Source organism: Manacus vitellinus, unplaced genomic scaffold (genome assembly GCF_001715985.3).
Source record: "Manacus vitellinus isolate BGI_N305 unplaced genomic scaffold, ASM171598v3 scaffold_0_pilon, whole genome shotgun sequence".
Taxonomy (NCBI): domain Eukaryota; kingdom Metazoa; phylum Chordata; class Aves; order Passeriformes; family Pipridae; genus Manacus; species Manacus vitellinus.
In genome coordinates this window covers 60,368,194-60,389,302 of record NW_021938789.1, presented here as the reverse complement: position 1 = coordinate 60,389,302, position 21,109 = coordinate 60,368,194, and the positions used below count along the sequence as shown (strand labels likewise).

Sequence of the window (21,109 nt, the reverse complement as noted above, 5' to 3'; positions counted from 1 at the left end):
GAGCCGGGAGCGGGAGCAGCAGCGGAGCCGGGACGCGAGGCGAGCGGCAGCAGCTGAGACAGACACAGATACAGAGACAGGCACTAGACGCGAAAGCAGCAAGACACGAAAAAAAAAAAACAACCCACCCTGATCGACACATCCATAAAAGCAGAGTGATGATGATGAACATACTAATACCAATAAAAGAAGAAAATGAAAGACCTTTAATAGAAGAGAGAAAAATCTGAAATCCTCACATTAAAAAAAAAAAAAGGAAAAAGAGAAAATCCTAGAATCAGGGAATGAAACTTTTGGGTAGCAAAGCTGTTCTCTGCCTTTTTTTTTATATGAAATCTTTTTGCAGGTAATTTTTTTTTTTTCAATTTCGCGGTTTCCTGCCTTTTTCTTCCATCTAAAGAGGGCATGTCCACCGGCTGTTCCAGCAGCATCTACCCCTCCAGCTCCCACCAGGAAGACAAACCGAGGACAATCTTGAAATATAAAAATTTCCTCCTTGGGATTTGCTGCTGCTGCTGCCTCCACCGCCACTGCTGCTGCCGCGGTGCAGTGCCAAGACTCTCGGAATAAATAAAAGCGGGCTACTGTGTATCTCTAGCTACAGCCAGCTAATATCTATTATTAGTTGGTCATTTATTTCGAAGATCACAGATGAAGTGGGGACGCCTGTCTTCTTCATTTGGTCAGCGTGTGAAATAATAATACCCATAACAAAAAGGAGGGAGATGGGGGAGAGAAAAATCCTAACATGAATCAGAAGAAATAGTATCTAGCACACTCCCTCCCCCCAGATCAACCTCCCCCCTCCCTTTTCTTCCCCCCTCCCCTGATCCCGCTCTCTCCACACGCTTGCAGGCGCGGACACACACACAGAGACGCGCACACAGACACACACAGACGCGCACACACACACTGTAGTGTGAATTTTCGGAGGAGGAGGAGGTGGTGGTGGCTTTTGGAAGAGGAGGAAGAGGTGGTGTCGGGGAGGGGGGATCTCTTTCCCCGTTTGGAGATGATTGTGCTATTCCTCTTTGCCTTGCTCTGGATGGTGGAGGGGGCCCTTTGCCAACTCCATTACACGGTGCAGGAAGAGCAGGAGCATGGCACGTTCGTGGGGAATATCGCCGAGGACCTGGGCTTGGACATTACAAAACTTTCGGCTCGGCGCTTCCAGACGGCGCCCAACTCCCGCAGCCCTTACCTGGAGCTCAACCTGGAAACCGGGGTGCTCTACGTGAACGAGAAGATCGACCGGGAGCAGATCTGTAAGCAGAGCCCCTCCTGCCTGCTGCACCTGGAGGTCTTCCTGGAGAACCCCCTCGAGCTGTTCCGGGTGGAGATCGAGGTGCTGGACATCAACGACAACCCGCCCTCCTTCCCGGAGCCCGACCTCACCGTGGAGATCTCGGAGAGCGCCACACCGGGCACCCGCTTCCCGCTGGAGAGCGCCTTCGACCCCGACGTGGGCACCAACTCCCTGCGCACCTACGAGATCACTCCCAACAGCTACTTCTCCCTCGACGTGCAGACGCAAGGGGACGGCAACCGCTTCGCCGAGCTGGTGCTGGACCAGCCGCTGGACCGGGAGCAGCAGGCGGTGCACCGCTACGTGCTGACGGCGGTGGACGGCGGGCAGCCCCAGCAGCGCACCGGCACCGCCCTGCTCACCGTCAGGGTGCTGGACTCCAACGACAACGTCCCCGCCTTCGAGCAGCCCGTCTACACTGTGTCGCTGCCGGAGAACTCCCCGCCGGGCACCCTGGTGCTGCAACTCAACGCCACGGACCCCGACGAGGGCCAGAACGGCGAAGTCATCTACTCCTTCAGCAGCCACATCTCGGCCCGCGCCCGGGAGCTCTTCGGCATCGCGCCGCGCACCGGGCGGCTGGAGGTGAGCGGTGAGCTGGACTACGAGGAGAGCAGCGTGTACCAGGTGTACGTGCAAGCCAAGGACCTGGGGCCCAACGCCGTTCCGGCCCACTGCAAGGTGCTGGTGCGGGTGCTGGACGCCAACGATAACGCGCCCGAGATCAGCTTCTCCACCGTCAAGGAGGCGGTGAGCGAGGCGGCGGCGCCGGGCACCGTGGTGGCCCTTTTCAGCGTCTCGGACCGCGACTCGGAGGAGAACGGGCAGGTGCAGTGCGAGCTGCTGCAGGGCGATGCGCCCTTCCGCCTCAAGAGCTCCTTCAAGAACTACTACACCATCGTCACCGAGGGGCCGCTGGACCGCGAGCAGCCGGGCGGCGACGCCTACACCCTCACGGTGGTGGCCCGGGACCGCGGCGAGCCGCCGCTCAGCACCAGCAAGTCCATCCAGGTGCGGGTGAGCGACGTGAACGACAACGCGCCGCGCTTCAGCCAGCCCGTGTACCAGGTGTACGTGAGCGAGAACAACGTGCCCGGTGCCTACATCTACGCCGTCAGCGCCACCGACCGCGACCAGGGCGCCAACGCCAGGCTCGCCTACTCCATCCTGGAGAGCCAGATCCAGGGCATGTCCGTCTTCACCTACGTCTCCATCAACTCCGAGAACGGCTTCCTCTACGCCCTCCGCTCCTTCGACTACGAGCAGCTCAAGGAGTTCAGCTTCCAAAGTGGAAGGCCCGGGACGTCCGGCGAGGAGCCGCAGCACGCTTGGCCGGCAAAACGCCAAAACCGTCCACATCAATCGTGGGTGGACCAAGAAACGACAAACGCCCCGCCGCCATCGTCAGCCCCCTGCCGGCCGCAATGGCACCCCCGGCGCGGGAGGCGCTGCCCCGCGCGCCGAGCCGGGAATACCTGGTGAAGCCGAAGTGGCGAGCGGTGGAAGACGCCGGGACGAACGGGGAGAAACGCCCGCCATCACCTATCAGGCAATCGCGCGTGGGCAACGAAGGCCGGGCGTTCCGCATAGGACTGGCCCGGGACTGCGGACGGCCCGCAGGGTTCCGGCAAGCGCGGAAACCCGCGCGCCCCTACGAAACCTGGTTCATCGAGGTGCGCGCCAACGGGCAGGCCGCCGCTCTCCTCCACCGCCGCCGTCCAGAATCGGCTGGTGGACGCGGGGCGGGCGAGCGCCCGGCGCGGTGGCCCGGGCGCGGGGACGGCGCGGGGGGCCGTGGCGGCGGCGGCTCTGGAGAGCATCGCCCCAGCCGCTCCGGGGGGGATACCTCGCTTGACCTCACCCTTATCCTCATCATCGCCCTGGGCTCCGTCTCCTTTATCTTCCTGCTGGCCATGATCGTCCTGGCCGTGCGCTGCCAGAAGGAGAAGAAGCTCAATATCTACACTTGCCTGGCCAGCGACTGCTGCTTGGGCTGCTGCTGCTGCTGCCCTTGCTGCAGCCGGCAGGCACGGGCCCGCAAGAAGAAGCTCAGCAAGTCGGACATCATGCTGGTTCAGAGCTCCAACGTGCCCAGTAACCCAGCGCAGGTGCCGGTGGAGGAGTCGGGCAGCTTCGGCTCCCACCACCACAACCAGAACTACTGCTACCAGGTCTGCCTCACCCCTGAGTCCGCCAAGACCGACTTGATGTTCCTCAAGCCCTGCAGCCCCTCTCGCAGCACCGACGCCGAGCACAACCCCTGCGGGGCCATCGTCACAGGCTACGCCGACCAGCAGCCCGACATCATCTCCAACGGCAGCATCCTGTCTAGCGAGGTAAGGACGGCACCCCCCGCCAGCCCACACACCTCCCGCCTCCCGCTAGGCTTCATCCTCTAGCCATCCCCAGACGTCCTTCCCCAAGCCCCGGGCCGCTTTCCTGAAGCCCCCGCTCCTCCTCCCCTGGCGGGAAAGACGTTTTGCATTCCCCATCCTTTTCCTTTCCGCTTTAATCCATCCGTCTGTCTTCACTCCCCTCTTTGCCCTCTCCTATTCGGGAGGGTTTAGCCCTTCGGTCTCAGAGGGGAGTGCGTGGTAGACCCCCCCCCGCCCCGCCGGTCCCTCCCACCTTGGCTCAGCAGTTTGTTGCAGCCAAGCGTGTCCCCCTGCTGCCTTCCCCCCCGGCCCGCCCCCATCCCGCTGCCTCTGAAGGAATCTGGCCCCGGCCGGGGCGCGGAGATCCCCCTGAGCCAGCGCTAGCTGCGAGCAGATCGCCTGTGGGTTGAGGGGGGTGGGGATTACGGCTCTTCGCAGAGTCTCTGCAGCTGACAGGACTGGAGTGAGGTGGGGTGTAATCACAGCATGTTCTGAAGAAACGCGTTAAACCCATGTCTTTTTTCCTTCCTGAAATCTTCGCATGTGCAAGTAAGGCTTTGGGGGAAACCCCCTCTGGGACTGTGACAATCTCTACAGTTAGCAGGAGCTTTAATTAATTTGTGAATTAGGATTTATTAACTGACTTTTCTTTACTCTATCTACACAGCTCTTTATGACAACAAAGCTGAACTTGCAAAGGAAAGCAGCAAGAGTTTCAATAAAATTATATGCTGAGACCTAATGTCCCTTCCTGTCAAACACGTTGCTTATATTGTGTTACCTGGTGTGTAGAGAATTTCTATCAAAGTATATATTCCCCCATGTTACTCTCCCATTAATCATTTTCTACTGGGTTAGCTTATACTTTTTCTCAGTACCTCTCTGCTTATGCACTAGTAAAAACATTACATTCTCTCTTAACTGAAACTTGAATGCTGTCCAGTCTGGAAAAGATGGTTTGAATGTATGTTCTAAAGAGTTATGTTTTGCAGTAAAATTTCTAATATTGGATTGTAAGATTGACCTTGCCTAGAAATGTCCATAAAATCCTGTCTTTTGCTGTCTTTTTAATGACTTGAGGGTATCTCAATGCATTTTTTTCCTTAGGGTACAATAACAGTACCATCTCTCCCTATTTTTATACACTGAAATTAAAAACAGGCTGAGAACTAGATTACAATAAGGTTTTTTTCTCAAAGTAGTCCACAAGTCTAGAAATAGTTATGTTAATTTTTTGTGGGAGTCCTTGTGATGCTCAACAGTGTACACTGTGAGAAAACGTCAGAATGTCATCCCAAAAAACCCCAGAAAAATCCCTCATGCCTTCCCATCTGTATGACTAAGAGCTGGGTTTTTTCCCCTTGCATCCTAGAAACAGATTGTGTAGGCCTACTTGCAGCTAAGCATAACCATTTATAGTGAATATGCTGAGCAGCTCCCTTGGTTGGTTACAGAACTATCAAGAGTTAAAAATCTTTCCCAATGTTTTCTTTTTTCCTAGACGAAACATCAGCGTGCTGAGCTCAGTTATCTAGTTGACAGACCCCGACGAGTAAACAGGTAGGAGCTCCTTAGCCTTGGTTTCCTCACACATGCTTTAGCAAGTCTGAATGGGGTGCAGAAATGTGTTTACTGCAGATGTAAAAGAGTAGTAAAGCAGTGGGAAGTCCAATGTCTGTAGACGTATTAAATAAGACACAGTTGGCTAAATGAGTTTGAATTACAGCTTTTCTGAACTGGATTCAAAACCGACTGAAAAGAGAACAAAATCTCAGTTTGTATTAGTCTAAAACGTGCTTCAAATACTCATGAACATGCTTCTGTAGGGTCTTCCAGAAGATATTGTCTCGCTGAGTTAAAATTCAGCTATCCAGCTTAAGTAAATGCTACCAAATTACTTACACCGACTACATGAAACCCAAGTGCAGTAATAAGTCTTGCTGTCTCGTCCAACCAGACTCCTAAGATCTGAAAATTCCTGGTTTGGTTTATGGTGGGCAGAGCACCTCTGCAGAAGCCATGCAGCAGGCAGGGTGGGGGGATGCAGCACCGTGTTTGGCCATGTGATGGCGGAAGAATGTTTTATGAGTTCCTCTTTTATGTTTATTCTAATGTAAAGATGTTTCTGTGTCTAGTTCTGCATTCCAGGAAGCAGACATAGTAAGCTCTAAGGACAGTGGTCATGGAGACAGTGAGCAAGGAGACAGTGATCATGATGCCACTAATCGAGGTCAATCCTCTGGTAAGTCTGATAAGAGAATGGAAATAGTAGATCTTTAAGTAGAGAGACTAGAAGGAACAGTTACTTATAGGAATATAATACCAGAGAGACATAAATAAGGTGAGCATATTGTGTGGGAGGCTGGGTTTAAGTCAACTTGCTGCTGCAGTTACCTGGACAAGGAGGCAGTTTTGGACCTCTTTTGTTCACGGGGCAGAGTTTATTCTATTCATTTGATTGTAGGGGAGGGTTGGTATGTTATACTGCATCATTTGCTGTAGCAAAACTTCCTGCACATTAAAACACAGTTGTTGGTACATTTCATAGTACATTTTTTTTGATGGTAGATTTGCAGAATTTCAAAGCATTAAGCAATTTTGTTTAGTAGGCACTTCAGCTGGCATGGCAGTGGGAAGTGAAGGGGGAGTTCCCAAGGGAAAGAAAGAACCCAGTGATTGAATGACAGCCAGACAGTGAGGTTTTTTTGCTGGGGATCAGCGGAGACACATTGGGTGCTCTGAATATGTAATACCTTAGCATTTTTGGAGGATTGTTTTTTAATTCAAATTGAGGCACCATATAGTGCAAGTGATCTCCATGTTAATAAGGTTAAGGTATTACTAAATACATTTCTTCCCTCCTGACAGGAAAGAAAGGCTTTAAAAGACTTATGATGTGAATCATCTAGAAAATATATACGTTGCAGTGTTATTCCCATGTGCAGGGCTTGCTGTCTTTGCTCTCATACTGTCAGTTTGCTTCTGAAAGGAACATTTGTTCAGAGCCTGTGCATTAGAATTCACACTCACCCTCACACTGCATTTTAGCCACAAATACTGTGCTTTCTTCCCTACCACAACCTCCACAGGTCTGGTACATCTTAGTTCAATACAGTGATTTCTTTCCCCTTGTCTCCTCTGTGCTCTGTCATGTATAAGGATTTGCTGCAAATGTGTCATACAAAATACTGCTAGTTGTCTTTTTTTTGTTTTTCCTGACCCCCCCATCTTACAAGATACCAGGGCAGGGGACCCAGTATTGTCACAGCAGTGCTGCCTCACCGGGCTCTGTTAACATCCCCTGTTTCCTTGCTGCTGTAGTCACTGTGCCCTTAACGATGGGAAACCCAGGCACCAGGGGAAGAGGAGGCTGCCACAGGGCCCCTTTCTATTGCTGCAAGTCATTAATATGCAGACCTAATGAGACTTGAGAAGAGCCAAGAGTCTCCGGAGCTCCCTGCTTCTTGCAGGGCTTCATGCTAAGTGAACAGAGTGTCTATTTTATGTCTGGGAACCTGACAACAAACCAGGTCTTGCCAGAAGTTTACATCTGAACACAGAGCCTCTTTCATTTTTGGCCTATATATGGCGTATGATTTATTGTTGTTTTAAAAAGCCATGTATTTAGCCTCCCCCCACTCTTTCTTTTGCACTGTTTCTGATGCAGCAATCAGTGCTATCGAGTTATAAAAAGCTCCCTCTCCTCCTGCCCTCCCTGCATTCCTGTTTTTTTTTCTCTTTTACGCATTTTACTGCAGCAGTCATCTCCATGAACATTTCAATCAGCTTAGTCCCTCAACATAATGAACCATAATAACCAAACAGGAGAGAGAAGAATAAACATCTGCGGAAGGGGCTGGATTTGACTGATGGTGGGAATATAATCATAGAGTTGCACATCAACTGAAAGCTATTTTCTTTTAGATGCATTCAGTGCTGTTATTGTTGTGCTTCTGGTCTTTATTCTTTCTCTCCATTTTAAAAGTAGTCTATCTCAGAGATGAACACTTGTCAAACTTGGCATTGGTCCTTAGCAGGGTAAATTCTTCTTCATTTCTATTTTATCAAATAGGGGAAAAATCTATTCTATACTTTTAAATAATGTTAAATAATTTAAGAATCCGATGTGATTTATGAACTTCTGTGTCTCCAATGGCAATGACAAGGGAAATAACGAAAGCTGCAGATTAGGTTTGGTCTACTCACAATCAACAGTTTGAACTGAAACCTCAGAATACACAGAACTTCCAATTTCGTATGTTGGTGCTGTGATTTGAGAATAATTTACATGCACCATTTTTTTAATGCTACTTCCAAATAAATATTTGAATATAAATCTCTTTAGAAACTGCTTTAATCTTCTACATACATATTTTTTACTTCTCCTGTAAGTTTTGGGCTGATTTGTGCTGTCTTCATGCAAAGAATGCGCCCCTTGACCTCAGAGATGACAATATTTTGATATAAAAAGTTTACTCTTGCTTTGGTAATGAACTTTATGGGGAAAAAAAGGGCATAAATCTTGTTTGACCTTAAATGGTAGAGGAAATACCAGAGCAAATGCCTTCTCAGTTTTTCGGTCGTTCTGATGCTCTGTAATCAATTCTGTCTAAATTACTGAAGGAAAACACACTGATTGAAAACATAGCAGGAGTTTGGGCTGTTTTTTTTCAAGATATTACCAGATATTGTGCAGCATTATATTTATTGTCAAAAACATCTAAAAATATTTAGTACGCAATTCACATTGCATGCTAAATACAAATTCATATCCTACAAGTTTCAGTCAACAGCACATTCTGCTGGGAAAACATCTTTTTACGGTTCTGTACATGACTTCTATCAGCCATGAACAGTCCTGTGGCACAAAAGTAACTATTCTGCAGTTGTCCATTGCTGTCCGAACTGGCTGTCAAAAGTTGTGGTCAGTTATTAATTGGGAAGGAAAACATTCAGGATGAAAACCTATCACCCTGTCATAGCTTTATCTTGCACAATTATGTAGTGAAAATTATGAACTAAGCTGTTCTACGTATCATAAAATATTTTATTGTATTTTGAAATAAGATTCTAGTTCACCTTTTCACAAAATATGTTTTCTTAATACTGATTTAATCATGTGTTTAAGCGTGCTGGAAAGTATGAAAGGGATTCATATTGTTCTCATTAAAGTATTCCATGAATGCCTCATAATTATCTTCTTACCTACCTTAACATTGTCAAAGTACTAAAGTACTGCCATCTGCTTTTGGCAGGCAATGGCAAGTAGTGGGAGGCTCAAGAGCCTAATTTTTGTGGATTGAGTAGTTATTTCAAAGACTGGGATAAGAATCTGAGCTTTTTGGAAAGTAACTTTCCAAAGGTGAAGAAGTGCAGGAAGTTTGTGGCAAACAAAGCGGGGGAGTGTCTCAAACTCCAAGTGCATGTTCTAATGATTTGTGCTCTTCTTTGAAAACTGCTGAGACAAAACCTGCTACTTGTTATAGAACAAACACAACTAACACAACACTACTACCTATTATTAACACACCGTATTTCAGCCGTGTTCTGTAGGAGTAATTTCTAAGCATGAGGTTAGTTTATTTCCCATGGTTGATTGAATTCTTGGCCTCCCTCGTGAAATTGCCGGCTTGGGTGCCAATTAATACTCTGCATGTGTGTACACTTAAATTGTATGATTAGACACCTGTCCTGCAAGATCTGGACTCATGCCATCATATTATTTCATATGGTTGCTCACTAGCTACTCAACTTTCTCAAGCAGAGCTCTTCACAGTATTATGCTTTTTTTCACTGAATTGGCACAATGTCTCAGATGCACTTCAGGAAGGAATATCCAAGATGTGAAGCCAAGTAGATGTACTGAACATGTATGTACTATAAAATGCATCAGCTTTTTTTGATCATCTCCTCTGTGCAGTGCTGTACAGTTTGCATTGGTGACCAGCTGAGACCTAAAATCAGGAAGCTGGTAGGGATCTGATACAAAGGCACAAGGTGAAACATTGCCTCACACCTTTTCAGTACAGATTAGGTAAATGCCAAGAGGGTTTGTATACATTATTGCAGAAGAGCTATGATATTTCAGGGTCCATAAAGAGAAGAATCTGAGAAGTGAGAGGAAGAACTTTCGTGATAAAGGCAAAGAGAAAACCAATATTCCTTCTAAGTCTATGCAGAGTGACAACTAAATCCTGTTTTGAAGATCATTTGGGCAAAGAGTCTATCTCGGATAAAGTGAAAGTGAACATGAAAATGGCTTAGAAAAGTGCTTTGACTCAAGCTGAGGGCTGTTTCTATTTCTTTTTTTTCTCTTCTTCCTTGGTCTGCATGCTTAATAATGTTCACATCTCAGTGGTCCAGATAGGGCTTTGAAGCTGAGATTTGGAAGAGCTGAATATTGAAGATATTTGAGTCTTTATTCATGTTCTCATGCAGATTAAGTCAGTTTTATTCAAAGCAGTGCACCAATTATTTAGCAAGAAGGACTGATAATAACTGTTTCATGAAGTCCAGTTCTTCAGTAGATAAAGTCTTCCTCTAAGGAGGTTAATATCATTATCCGTATTTACCAACACAAAACATGAATCATAGGGAAATGAGTAACTGTCTCAGTGATAATCTAACCAGTTGTCCTGGTAATGGAGCTCTGAAAAGGAGGCCTGGTTCCCTGCATCACACCTATCTTGCATATAACTAGCACAGAAGAAATGAGAAATGCTATTTAATTCCAAGTAAAAGGCAAAGTTCTGAAAAAATTACACACGTTGGGGGAAAAAAATCCCTTTCAATAATGGTATTGCAAAAATACTTTGTTAACATTCAGTTTGTATTTTTCTGTTTTATTACATCATTTACTCAGTAATACATAAGAACATGTTCACTTGTTGCTCTAAATGGTGTATGGTTCTTCTCCTTTAATTAAACTAAGAAGAAAACATTATTTATAATTGTGTTTAGGCCTAATTTTTGCTTTGACCGAAATGGTCTTTCAAACCATTTAAAACTCATGCACATAGAAATTTTGATTTTCTCCTTTTGAGATATGAAAAGGAAGCAATTTGGGAATTTGCTTCCACAATGTGGTGCTACCAAGTGTGTGATTCAAAGCACCTGAGTTCAGGTAATTCAGATGCAGACATCAAACAATACATAACTCCTTCCCTAGTTTTTGGCAGCTTTTGAGTGAGGGCCGTGGGTTTGTTTTACTTCAGAATCTGCAAAGTTAAGGTTGTGTGAAAGCTCATATTGGCCATTGGCCCATGTGGTAATAAGACTTGAACAAATAGGAATGAACTAGTGTCCTTTGCCATCAGTTTCTATATGTAGGCTGTATTTGGAATAGTGCAATGCTTATCATTTTCAGAACTTCAGTGCTCCATTCTATCTGTTTGTATCCACAAAGGGCATTTGAAATTCATATTTCAGAGTCACCTTTAAAATCTCAGTTTATCTGCAAGGTCCAACTTAGGATCACTGAGTGAAAAATAGAAAGCATTTTTCTTTATTGTGGATTTTCAATTATGATGAATAGTTTAGTTCAGAAGGATCACATATATTTAACTACCTTTATGAGGGAGTTGAGATGGAAGTGTTATACTGCTGAACATTTCTTTTTGTTATAAATCAAGAACATGATTCTTGGTGTATGAAGGAGTTCTGTGTTGAGTGTCTTGCTTCATTTACCATGATATGTCCTTCCTTCTTGGAAAATAGCAAACTGCCTTTACCTGCCCCCAGCCCTGTGTTAAATGTTTTTCAATTAGAACCAGAGAATTCTATACTATGACCCACAGGAAAAGGATAGAGGAGGAATAGGCAGCATTCATACCACAGGCAGTGTAAATAGACATGGGTGCCCAGGGATTTTGAAACTAGGCTTCTAATTTGAATTTCTTTTCTGTCAAAATACTAAACCCAAGGGCTTGGTTCTCTACCCGTTCAACTAAACTCTTAGGGAATGTTGTGACTGATTGAAGCTGGAGCAATTCCTAACCCTTACCTCTCTGTACATTTTGTTCCCATCCTAAACAAGCATTTACATTCTAGCTATGTGTTCCAGGAGTGTATATTAAAATTCAGATGTATATGATCTTTTTTTCTTTTTACAAGTTCTCATCTTCAAGGAGGAAAAAGTTTGCTGTACAGGCTTACATTTTATATCTCCTACATTCATTACTTTGTTTATTTAAAATCCTGATTTATGGTGGCTATAACATCTCTTTTGTAATAAGCTGTTATATAATACTGTTCAGTACACTGCAACAGACAAGCAGTATTCAAAAGGGAACAAAAAAAATAATATTTGAGTAGAGACATTTTGCAGTATAGCAGTTGATGTGAGAAGAAAATAGTAAAATGGAGGGTAATTTTCCAGGGGAAATAAAGATCCATGAAGGGAAGAAAAGAGTCTATATTTGAATATATATATTTAAAACAATATTATTGTAATGTCTCCCTCCCCATTGAATAAAGTATATAATTTAATATTTATCCTTAAGTTTTTCTTTCTGCTGCTGTCTTTCAGAAAAGGTTGAATGAATATGGTCACTGATACACTGTTAGCAAAATGTAACTATAATCATTTCCTATTAAATGTAGGGCTATTTGTTGTTTACATGTAACTTTGCTAGGAAGTCTGTAAATTGAAATAACCGTTTTGTGTTTATTGTCCCTTAAATCTTTGGAATGGCAAAAAGTTAGATTCATAAAATGTGTCTTTTCTTGCATAAGAAATATTTTTCTTCAGACATTTCAATATATAAGATACACACACACGGTTTTATAGGCATTGTTAGATACTAATTTCTTTCTGGGAAGCTGCATCTAAATATTTCTTTTCAGTCTTTGATAGCTAATACCACTACAGAATTTATATTTAGACTATTTTTCTCCTCGCCTGATGATCTTCATCTGATTCCTTAATCATATCTGCAGTTCATATTTGCATTCTTCAACAGTTCACTGATCAGTAATTTGTTTTCAGACTTCTGCATGCCAATTATCAATGCAAGGTTCTAATCTAAACTGGACTTGGCATTGTATATTGCTTAATTTCAAATTAAAAAGTCATTATAAAATGAGATTAATCTGAGATAAAAACCTTTCTTTTCATTTCCTCATGTTTTTTTTCTGTCTAAATGATTGCCTCTAGTACTCAAGCACTTGTTGGTTGCTCATAATGATTCTTCCTTGCTGAAGAGATTGTTTTTTGTAGTGTGAGGTATTACATAAATATTACTAATATAAGTCAAATTATAGCTCAAAACAGTGGTAGAATTCTTAATACTAATCCTTACATTGGAGATCAAGCTAATCCAGTTCTTTACAATGTTGACTGGTGAATGAACTACATTACATGAATCTTATTACAACTGTTCAAAGTTTTTTCCTATTTCTGTTACAGGTAGTGTCATTTTTTGTAATTCTAATGCAATGCTTGTAAATGCAATGTTTATAACAGATTTAGTTCAGTTTTGACATGCACCTAAGACAGTTCTCCTTATAAATACAAGAAAAGGATGTTTCTTTACTGTTCTGCTTTTCTGTAAGATGTTGAACATTGTGTTGATGTAACCCAAACAGCAACTAAGCACCCCAGAGCTTCTTGCTCAGTCCCCTCACCCCAGTGGGGTGGAAATGAGAATCAGAAAAAAATAAACCTTGCAAGCTGAGATAAGAATAGTATAATAATTTAAATAAAGTGAATGTAATAATAACAGTAACAAAAAAGAGAGAGAGAGAGAGGAGTGAAACCAAAGACAAAGAAGTGATGTGATGCACACTACAGTCACTCACCGCCCGCTGACCGATGCTCAGCCCTGAGCAGCGACCGGCGCCTCTCTGACAGCTCCCCAGTTTATGTACTGGGCGTGATGCTCTGTGATGGAACAGCTCTTTGGCCAGCTTGGGGCAGTTGTCCTGGCATCCTCCCTCACAGCTTCCTGTGCCTTTCCTCACCGGCAGAGCATGGGCAATGTTGCTGCTGAGCAACAATTGAAACATCAATGTGTTATCAGCATTATTCTCATATTAAATCCAAAACACAACACTGCAACAACTACTGGGAAGAAAATGAACTCTATCCCAGACACAAGCAGGACAAAACAACTTGAGATTTATTTATTTTACTCTATGCCTATGATTTCATACACCAGTCCTCTCAAAACAAGTATAATCTAACAACTTAATAACTCTTAGCCAGGAATTGTTCCTTTGGAAGGCCAGTCTGAAAGGAGACAGCAGCAGCATAGCTTGTCATTTGAAATCTTAGTATCATTAAAGGATTTGTAAGCAAACGGTTCCATGTTGGCACAGACAAGTGTTTGTTTATAGAGGAGATGTACTAACAATCTTTTCTATAGTTTCCTCAGCCACCTCACATAGGACTGCAGATACCTTTGTACTGCTAATTGCAGTATTTTATTATAGGATCCCATCCCATTTCTTGGATGACTTGGTGATAGTAAGGACTGCTGCAGTAGCAATGAAAACTATCTCTGAAAGAGTGCTGTAACAATTGATTAAAGAAGCTATGCTGATCACTTGAAAGCTGGATTCTTGCTTTGTAACATCTGATTTAATATCAGTGGGCTCTATCTGTATGCCAGTATAGCACGGATAGTTCCTTTATAGGACTCATTAATGGTTCATTTTCATAAATGAAATCTGAGATTCCTCAATCTGGACACTTAATTTCTTTGGTCAGAGATAGATTTGCAGAGATATTGTTAGAGAAACAATTCCTTCATGTTCTTAAACAAGTATTTTCAACTGGTGAACCACAGACATCCACCTACAAGTGGAATCGAACCTTATATGAATGGGTTCTAAACAGTGAGATCTGCAAGGGATTTTGTGAGATAGAACCACCAATGCTGTTCTTGTTGTGGTATTTCTTTGTGTGTGTGACATTCTGGCATTTAGTTACACTTGTTAAAGGATGCCTTTGACTTCTGAAGACCAGACAATCAGATTTTTTTGTAGTTGACATTGAGGAGATGAAACTAGTGGATGAAGTTCTTACACCTTTTCCCTTTCCACTTCTCTTTCCTTGGCGTAATCTGTCAGCAGCTGTTCGTGATGCTGAAGCTTATATCTGTAGTTTCTTTTTCTTTCATGCTTGCAGGCATGGATCTCTTCTCCAATTGCACGGAGGAATGTAAAGCACTGGGCCACTCAGATCGGTGCTGGATGCCTTCCTTTGTCCCATCTGATGGACGCCAAGCTGCAGATTACCGCAGCAATCTGCACGTACCTGGCATGGACTCCGTTCCAGACACTGAAGTGTTTGAAACACCAGAAGCCCAGCCGGGGGCAGAAAGGTCCTTCTCCACCTTTGGCAAAGAGAAGGCCCTTCACAACAGTCTGGAGAGGAAGGAGTTGGATGGACTGCTGTCTAATACACGAGCGCCTTACAAACCACCATATTTGAGTAAGTACCGTTCAAAAAGCTGTATGAAAGTGTTCCCTTTGCGGGAATAAAGACTAGCTCTTTCTGCTATTCATGGTAGGAATAATACAGGCACAATTTTAGGAGCAGCGGGGAAAAATGGCTTCTCTTGGATTCAGGCACCACTGAAGAAGGCATTGTTCAATGCCTTTTAAAAGAAGATAAAACCTTGATTGTTTTTAGTATGACACGACTTTCAACAGCAAAAGTATGAGCTGATATTAGTAGGGGAGTTGCTCAATTTTGTTTTCTAATGCTGGATTATTTTCAAAGTTTTCTTGGATACATGGTTTAAAAATTGGCATTGCCAGGCTAACGTTTTCATAAGACTAAAATTAAATTGAGATAACTTTCCTGGGAGTGTTTTATACGATTGAGGAGTATCTGGTGAATAAACAGTACGTGTATTATTTTGAAGTAGCTATTTACATAGTTTAAGGGCTTAGAAAGAAGAAGATAAAAACTTTTGCCCTAAGTCTGATCATCTTTGTGCCTACATAGTATTGACTCTTGTCAGTGCTCCTCTGTGCCTTCTGTCTCCTTCCAAAATCTTGCCTCTTTCTTTAGTCGCCTTTCAACTATGGTTAGGTGATATGAAAGAGTGTGATAGATCTCAAAAAGACCTTCATAATTCCTTTTGGAGTCTGAGCCAGTTGTAGAGCCCTTGAGTAACACTTTGATCTAATATGTCTTTTCATTCTGTTTAGCTGCCTTCTCTATTTTATTAGAGACTGTAATCTCCTTTACTTCAAGAGTTTATGATGTTTATCTCATCCAAATAAGCCAAAGACATTAACATTGCATTACCAACCCTTTTTAAAGCAACAAAGGTCTTCTAGGACAGCAGATTTGGAATAAAAAAAAGAATCTCTCTGAATGCTAATAATTTATTTATTTTTGTAAAGCATTCAGCTGTTCAGAGAGGTGCTGTGCTGGCAGTCCTGACGTGTGAAGATCTTTGCTACAGATCATTCTCAGCATAGACAGCTCAGTTCTCCCTTCTTAATTAGCTGTCCTGGTATTTCAGTTCTTCAGGAGAGGTCTTTTTACGTCTTCAGTCTTTAGATTTGCTTTACTGAAAACTTCTAAATTCAACTACCAGTTCTGATATGTGAAAGCCGTTCCTGCAAAACCTGTCCTGAGACGATCAGCTTATTTTTTGTAGGTAAAATATCAGGTGTCAGTCATCTGGTCATATTCTAAAGTCCAATGTGAGATTTCGGTATGACCTAACAACTCATGAGTCTGGCTTTCTCAAACGGGTCTTCCATCATTTACTTCTACAAAACATTCTTTGGCACTAAGCCGTAATTTAGCAGTACTGATTCCATCACTGTTAGCTCAGTTAAAAATTTAACTTTAATTTAACAAGTTGGTACATCCTTAAATGGTCCTATAACAACCAAGTTCTAGTGCAGTATGGACATTGACATGATTATTGTTATCTGGTGATGCCACAATAGTAGTTCTGTTCTGGTTTGTTGTAGGCTTTGGAGTTTTATTTCAAATAACAATGACATATTTCTTTTGTTGATAGTTTGGGGATTTTAAATTTTGTTACACTAACATGAGTAGTTTTGTTGAACAATGTCTTTACATATAGACATCAGTTTACATTTTACACTTTTCTGGTACAAGGGCATAAAAAAATGGAAGTAAAATGTCAGGAGTAACCATATATAAACAACTGTTATTACATAATCCACACTTGAGAATCCAGATTTAGTTTTGCTTTTTTCCGCCGATCCTCAAAGTTGAAACTTTTACAAAACAAGAGTAATGCTTCTCTGGGTTATTTTCCCTTATTTGGTATTTTCTTTAATTTAGATTATATTTGTATAGCAAAGAACAGGAGCAACAAAAAGTGACTGCAGTACTTGTAGCAATGAGTAAATAATTTATAATTAATAATTTATCAAATGAATAAAGCAAGAGAAATGCATAAGAGGAAGTTGATCCAGGAAGGAACTTTAGTTGAGCCACTGGGCAATTGCAATTAAAAATTGCAATTAAAAATAAAAGTAATTTCAGCTTCTTAACACAGAAGACCGTATCAAAGTCATTCTGTCAGTAGAATGATTTTTTAAAAGATATGATTTAAATGTATGAAACAGAACCCTCATATTCAGCAAAAATACTGTATAAAAAGTTATAACAGGTATGAAAACGGCCTCATGAAAAATGAGTAGCAAAGAAGAAAAATATATTGCAGAATGCAAAAAACCTATTTGAACTAAAAAGGTCTCAAAAAAGAAAGATTCTAAAACAAAATCATCAGAAAAGAGCATAAATTCTAGCAAGTAAATTTTAGGGTAGTAATTAGTGAACATAAGAGGGACTTCTTAGAGCAAATAGCCAAAGGCATGCAAAGAAATATAGACAGCTTCTAAGAAGTCAGGTGTAGGAAGCAAGGAGAGAATTGGTAGGTCTCTTGAGCTGCAGTTAGTGAGGACAAGGATGTGGCAGAGATTCTAAACTGTTTCTTCTCATTTATATTTACTGAGGAGGGACAGAGAAAGACAGACAGGTGTATTTAGGAAGGCACCCATCCCAGGTAACCGTTTCAAATAAATGTGCCAGACTGAGTCATGAAGAGGATGTTGTTGAAAAATTGGCTAAAACAAATAGGAAGAAGTCAGTGGATTATGTGTTTCTTTAATTTTGAGTTTCTAACAAAAGCTAGTAACCGAAGAATGTCAGAAGTTGTGTTTATCTTGTAAATTAGAGACCAGTGAGAAGCCTCAGCATAGTACATAAATTTGTAACTTAGGGGTTTTAGGAACAAAGTAGCTGGCATCTGTCCAGGAAAGTCATACAAGAAAGATTCTCAATCTATTAGAATTTTGATAAGAGTGAGAATTAATCAAAAAAGTGTATTTGAACTGTCAAAAAAAAGCCTTTGCACAGCTTCTGTGTAGTAGAAGCTCCTAAAGTAATCATGTTGTCACAGGGCAAAGCATTACCAGACTCTCTGTGCCTAAGAGGAAAAAATCAAGGATAAATGGAACATTTCAGCAGAAGCCGAGTTCCCCAAGTGTTTATGCAGAGATCTATGGAGTTTAAAAAAATTAATTATCTAGAAAGAGCAATGAGAAAAAGGGGGTGGTGTTTCCAGATGACATGAAGTGGTTTAGGTCCATTGAGTCTCTAATATACCCATGTTGTGCAGTGAGGTGTGGTCCAGAAAACCCCGTCTGCTTCCAAGCTAGCTTGCTGTGGAATGGGAAGCTGCAGAGCCATATCAGCACAGTGAAATAGCTGAGCCAACTCACTCACTGGAGCTGTGCTGTTAGTGAATAGCTGCAAATATTAACTGGTAGATCTACGTGGAGCTTTCATGGTGCCATAGCAGTGTGTCTGCTTGGTGATTCCTGCGCTGTGTTCAAATGAGTATATTCAATACAGAAACTTAGATAAATAAATGTGATTTATATAATCATGAGAAATTTGAACTCATCTTGAGGAAAAAGACCATAGAATAATTCCCTGAGAAGTGTCCCCCAATGTACAAAACCAGCAGGAAGGAAATAAGATGCCAGGTTGTAAAAAGGAGTTGAATTGAAAATACACTAAAAAAAGTATTACAAAACCCTTACACAGAACATGTCACTATGTTGCTCTAGACAGTCTGTTCATTCCATAGAAACACATGGCATAACGGCAACAATACTGAAGATATTTTGTGCAAAGTCATGTTAAAAGCTTAGTACTAACAGATTTAGACAAGCTGTGATAGGGACATGAGGTAAAGGAAGCTGCATGAAAACAGAGAAGGTGAGCTGGGCGCTTTCGTGTGCTGTTCTCAATAACGAGAGAGCAGCAAGGCAGCAAAACAGCTGAAGGACAACTAGGTCATGATCTGATCAGATCATACACATTTGATACAGTGATACCCTTTTGACACAAATAATACAGCAACCTGTCAAACTTCCTGGCATGATTGAAACTAAAGGCTTAATGGTGAGCATTTGGGTATTTGGTTCTTTGTTGCCGCAGGTTTTGGTCATTGCTTGGTTAAGTGAAAACAGCAGCAGCTATATTAGAAATTATAATGTAGAAAAATATATAAACCCTCATACCTGAAAGGGTTTCTTTGTGTTCCATTATCAAAGTTTCACCATGCTGGTCTAAGCCATTGGATTCACTCATGAATATACAAATTCTGCATATTATACTGAGCAGAGTACACTGAAAGTAGATCTCCTTGTACTCAAATAGTATATTTTAAAGAATATATATTTTTATATATGTTTAATTATAATAAGCACAAGTTATAAAATTGTGATGGGATCAGTAAACTTTAGGGTTTTTGAAAACAGTTTTCTCATAGAGTGACTCCAGGATTCTTCTAACTTGCATATTCTTCTTACTGTGTAACTAACACTTACTACTTCTTATTCATCCACGTGAATGCAGACAGTTAAGAAATTTTCATAATGACTTGAATGTTCATAAAACATGAAAGGGATTCGGAATTTGATTGGAGAAATAAAATATGTGGAATAACACTGGTGAGGAAAATAAAATGTAGCTTTTAAACAATTCCTATATATTTGTGTAATATATTTAAAATAGATTCTAACAATTTCTATCTAATTTTTCATTCAGTGGTAGTTATATTATCCATTATTTTTATAATTAATATTACTATAGTCATCAAAACCCCTAATCCAAGATTCAAACTCTGTTGTACCACATTCTGTAGGATATCTAACAGGGACTATCTTCACAATGAATACCTGATCAGTCTGATTCTGCTCTATTTCTAATACTTTGAATCACGTCCTGAGACAGTAACAGTGGAAACAGCAACATTACATCCACCTCAGGAGTATTTTGATCTATAATTGCTAAGAAATAGCTTTTCTTTTTTTTAATGTAATTGTGGTTTATTCTAGATGGAGAGTTCTTTTGTAAAACTTTAGAGCTTTCCTAAAGTTACCTACTGACACTAGTGATAGAATAATTTTTCTTCCTCTTAAAAAGTTAGGGTTTTTTTAAATATACTAAAACTAGCCAAAAATTGCCATAATATGTTAACTTCCCATGTAGAAATGCTTAATTTGCTCTAAAATAAAATTACTTTGGCAATACTTAATGTACTTTGAAAGCAGGTTAAAATAAACTACATAATGACACAATTTACTGCAAGGAATAACAGTGTTTATACAAAGAGACATTCTGGAATAATAATTGTGTTATAAAGTAACCCCCTAATTAGCTCTGCAACACTTTCTACATACACCCAAGAGTCTTCACTCTCACTGATGGAACTGTATTATTATCATGGTAATTATTGCCAAGACCATCAACATACTTTATATATGAACCAGGATTTTGTCATGTTAGGTAAGACATAGAGAATAAAAAAGCTGCTCTCTTCCCCAAAGAGCTGATGCCTGAGCAAAGTGAATTGGAAGGGGGCAAAAAAATCCCTTTGTTTGGACATTTGGATTTGTGTGGCCTGGTTACTAAGCATCAGCACTCCCTTGGATAGGTGCAGAGTGAAATGATTTGGATGAGACTAGTTAGTATCACCCAAAGAAATCAAAGGTGAGCTTGGTCTCATTCCATGCCTCTGCTTCTTATCCTGGATTGCCACTGACTCTGCAGTGGAGGTACCATGAAGGTCTGAACGCAGCTGGGTCTGAGCACAAGTCCCCGTGTTTCTGTGAAAGGACACATGTAACCTGATGCTTTTGTTCTACAAAATACTTATCACCTGCTCAACTTGACCTAACCAAGTCAAGATGGTTTACAAATAAAATGAAAAAGCTTTTGGAAGTCTTTGCATGGTTGAATGTTTAGGAATCGGACAATCATTTTATTTCAGATAATCTGCCACAGGGGTAGCACAGAGCACATTTTAACTTAGATCATTATACATCTCCCTGAATTAGATTAGAATAAATGACCTAGAGAAGAAAAATGTTCATGTCTTTATGCCAGGACAAGAAGTGTCTCAAAATCCTTTGA

General features: G+C 41.9%; 1 protein-coding gene across 1 annotated transcript in view; it reads left to right on the top strand.

Moving 5' to 3' along the window:
* The first annotated feature begins 6 nt into the window (after positions 1 to 6).
* Positions 7 to 21,109, top strand: part of PCDH10 (protocadherin 10) — a 37,382-nt gene continuing 16,279 nt past the window's right edge. Inside the window, 9 exon segments of the mRNA XM_018074205.3 lie at positions 7 to 2,596; positions 2,599 to 2,890; positions 2,893 to 2,939; positions 2,941 to 2,997; positions 2,999 to 3,043; positions 3,046 to 3,642; positions 5,183 to 5,241; positions 5,817 to 5,923; positions 14,810 to 15,115. Coding sequence (XP_017929694.2) covers positions 1,013 to 2,596; positions 2,599 to 2,890; positions 2,893 to 2,939; positions 2,941 to 2,997; positions 2,999 to 3,043; positions 3,046 to 3,642; positions 5,183 to 5,241; positions 5,817 to 5,923; positions 14,810 to 15,115 — 3,094 coding nt within the window. The 5' untranslated portion in view covers positions 7 to 1,012.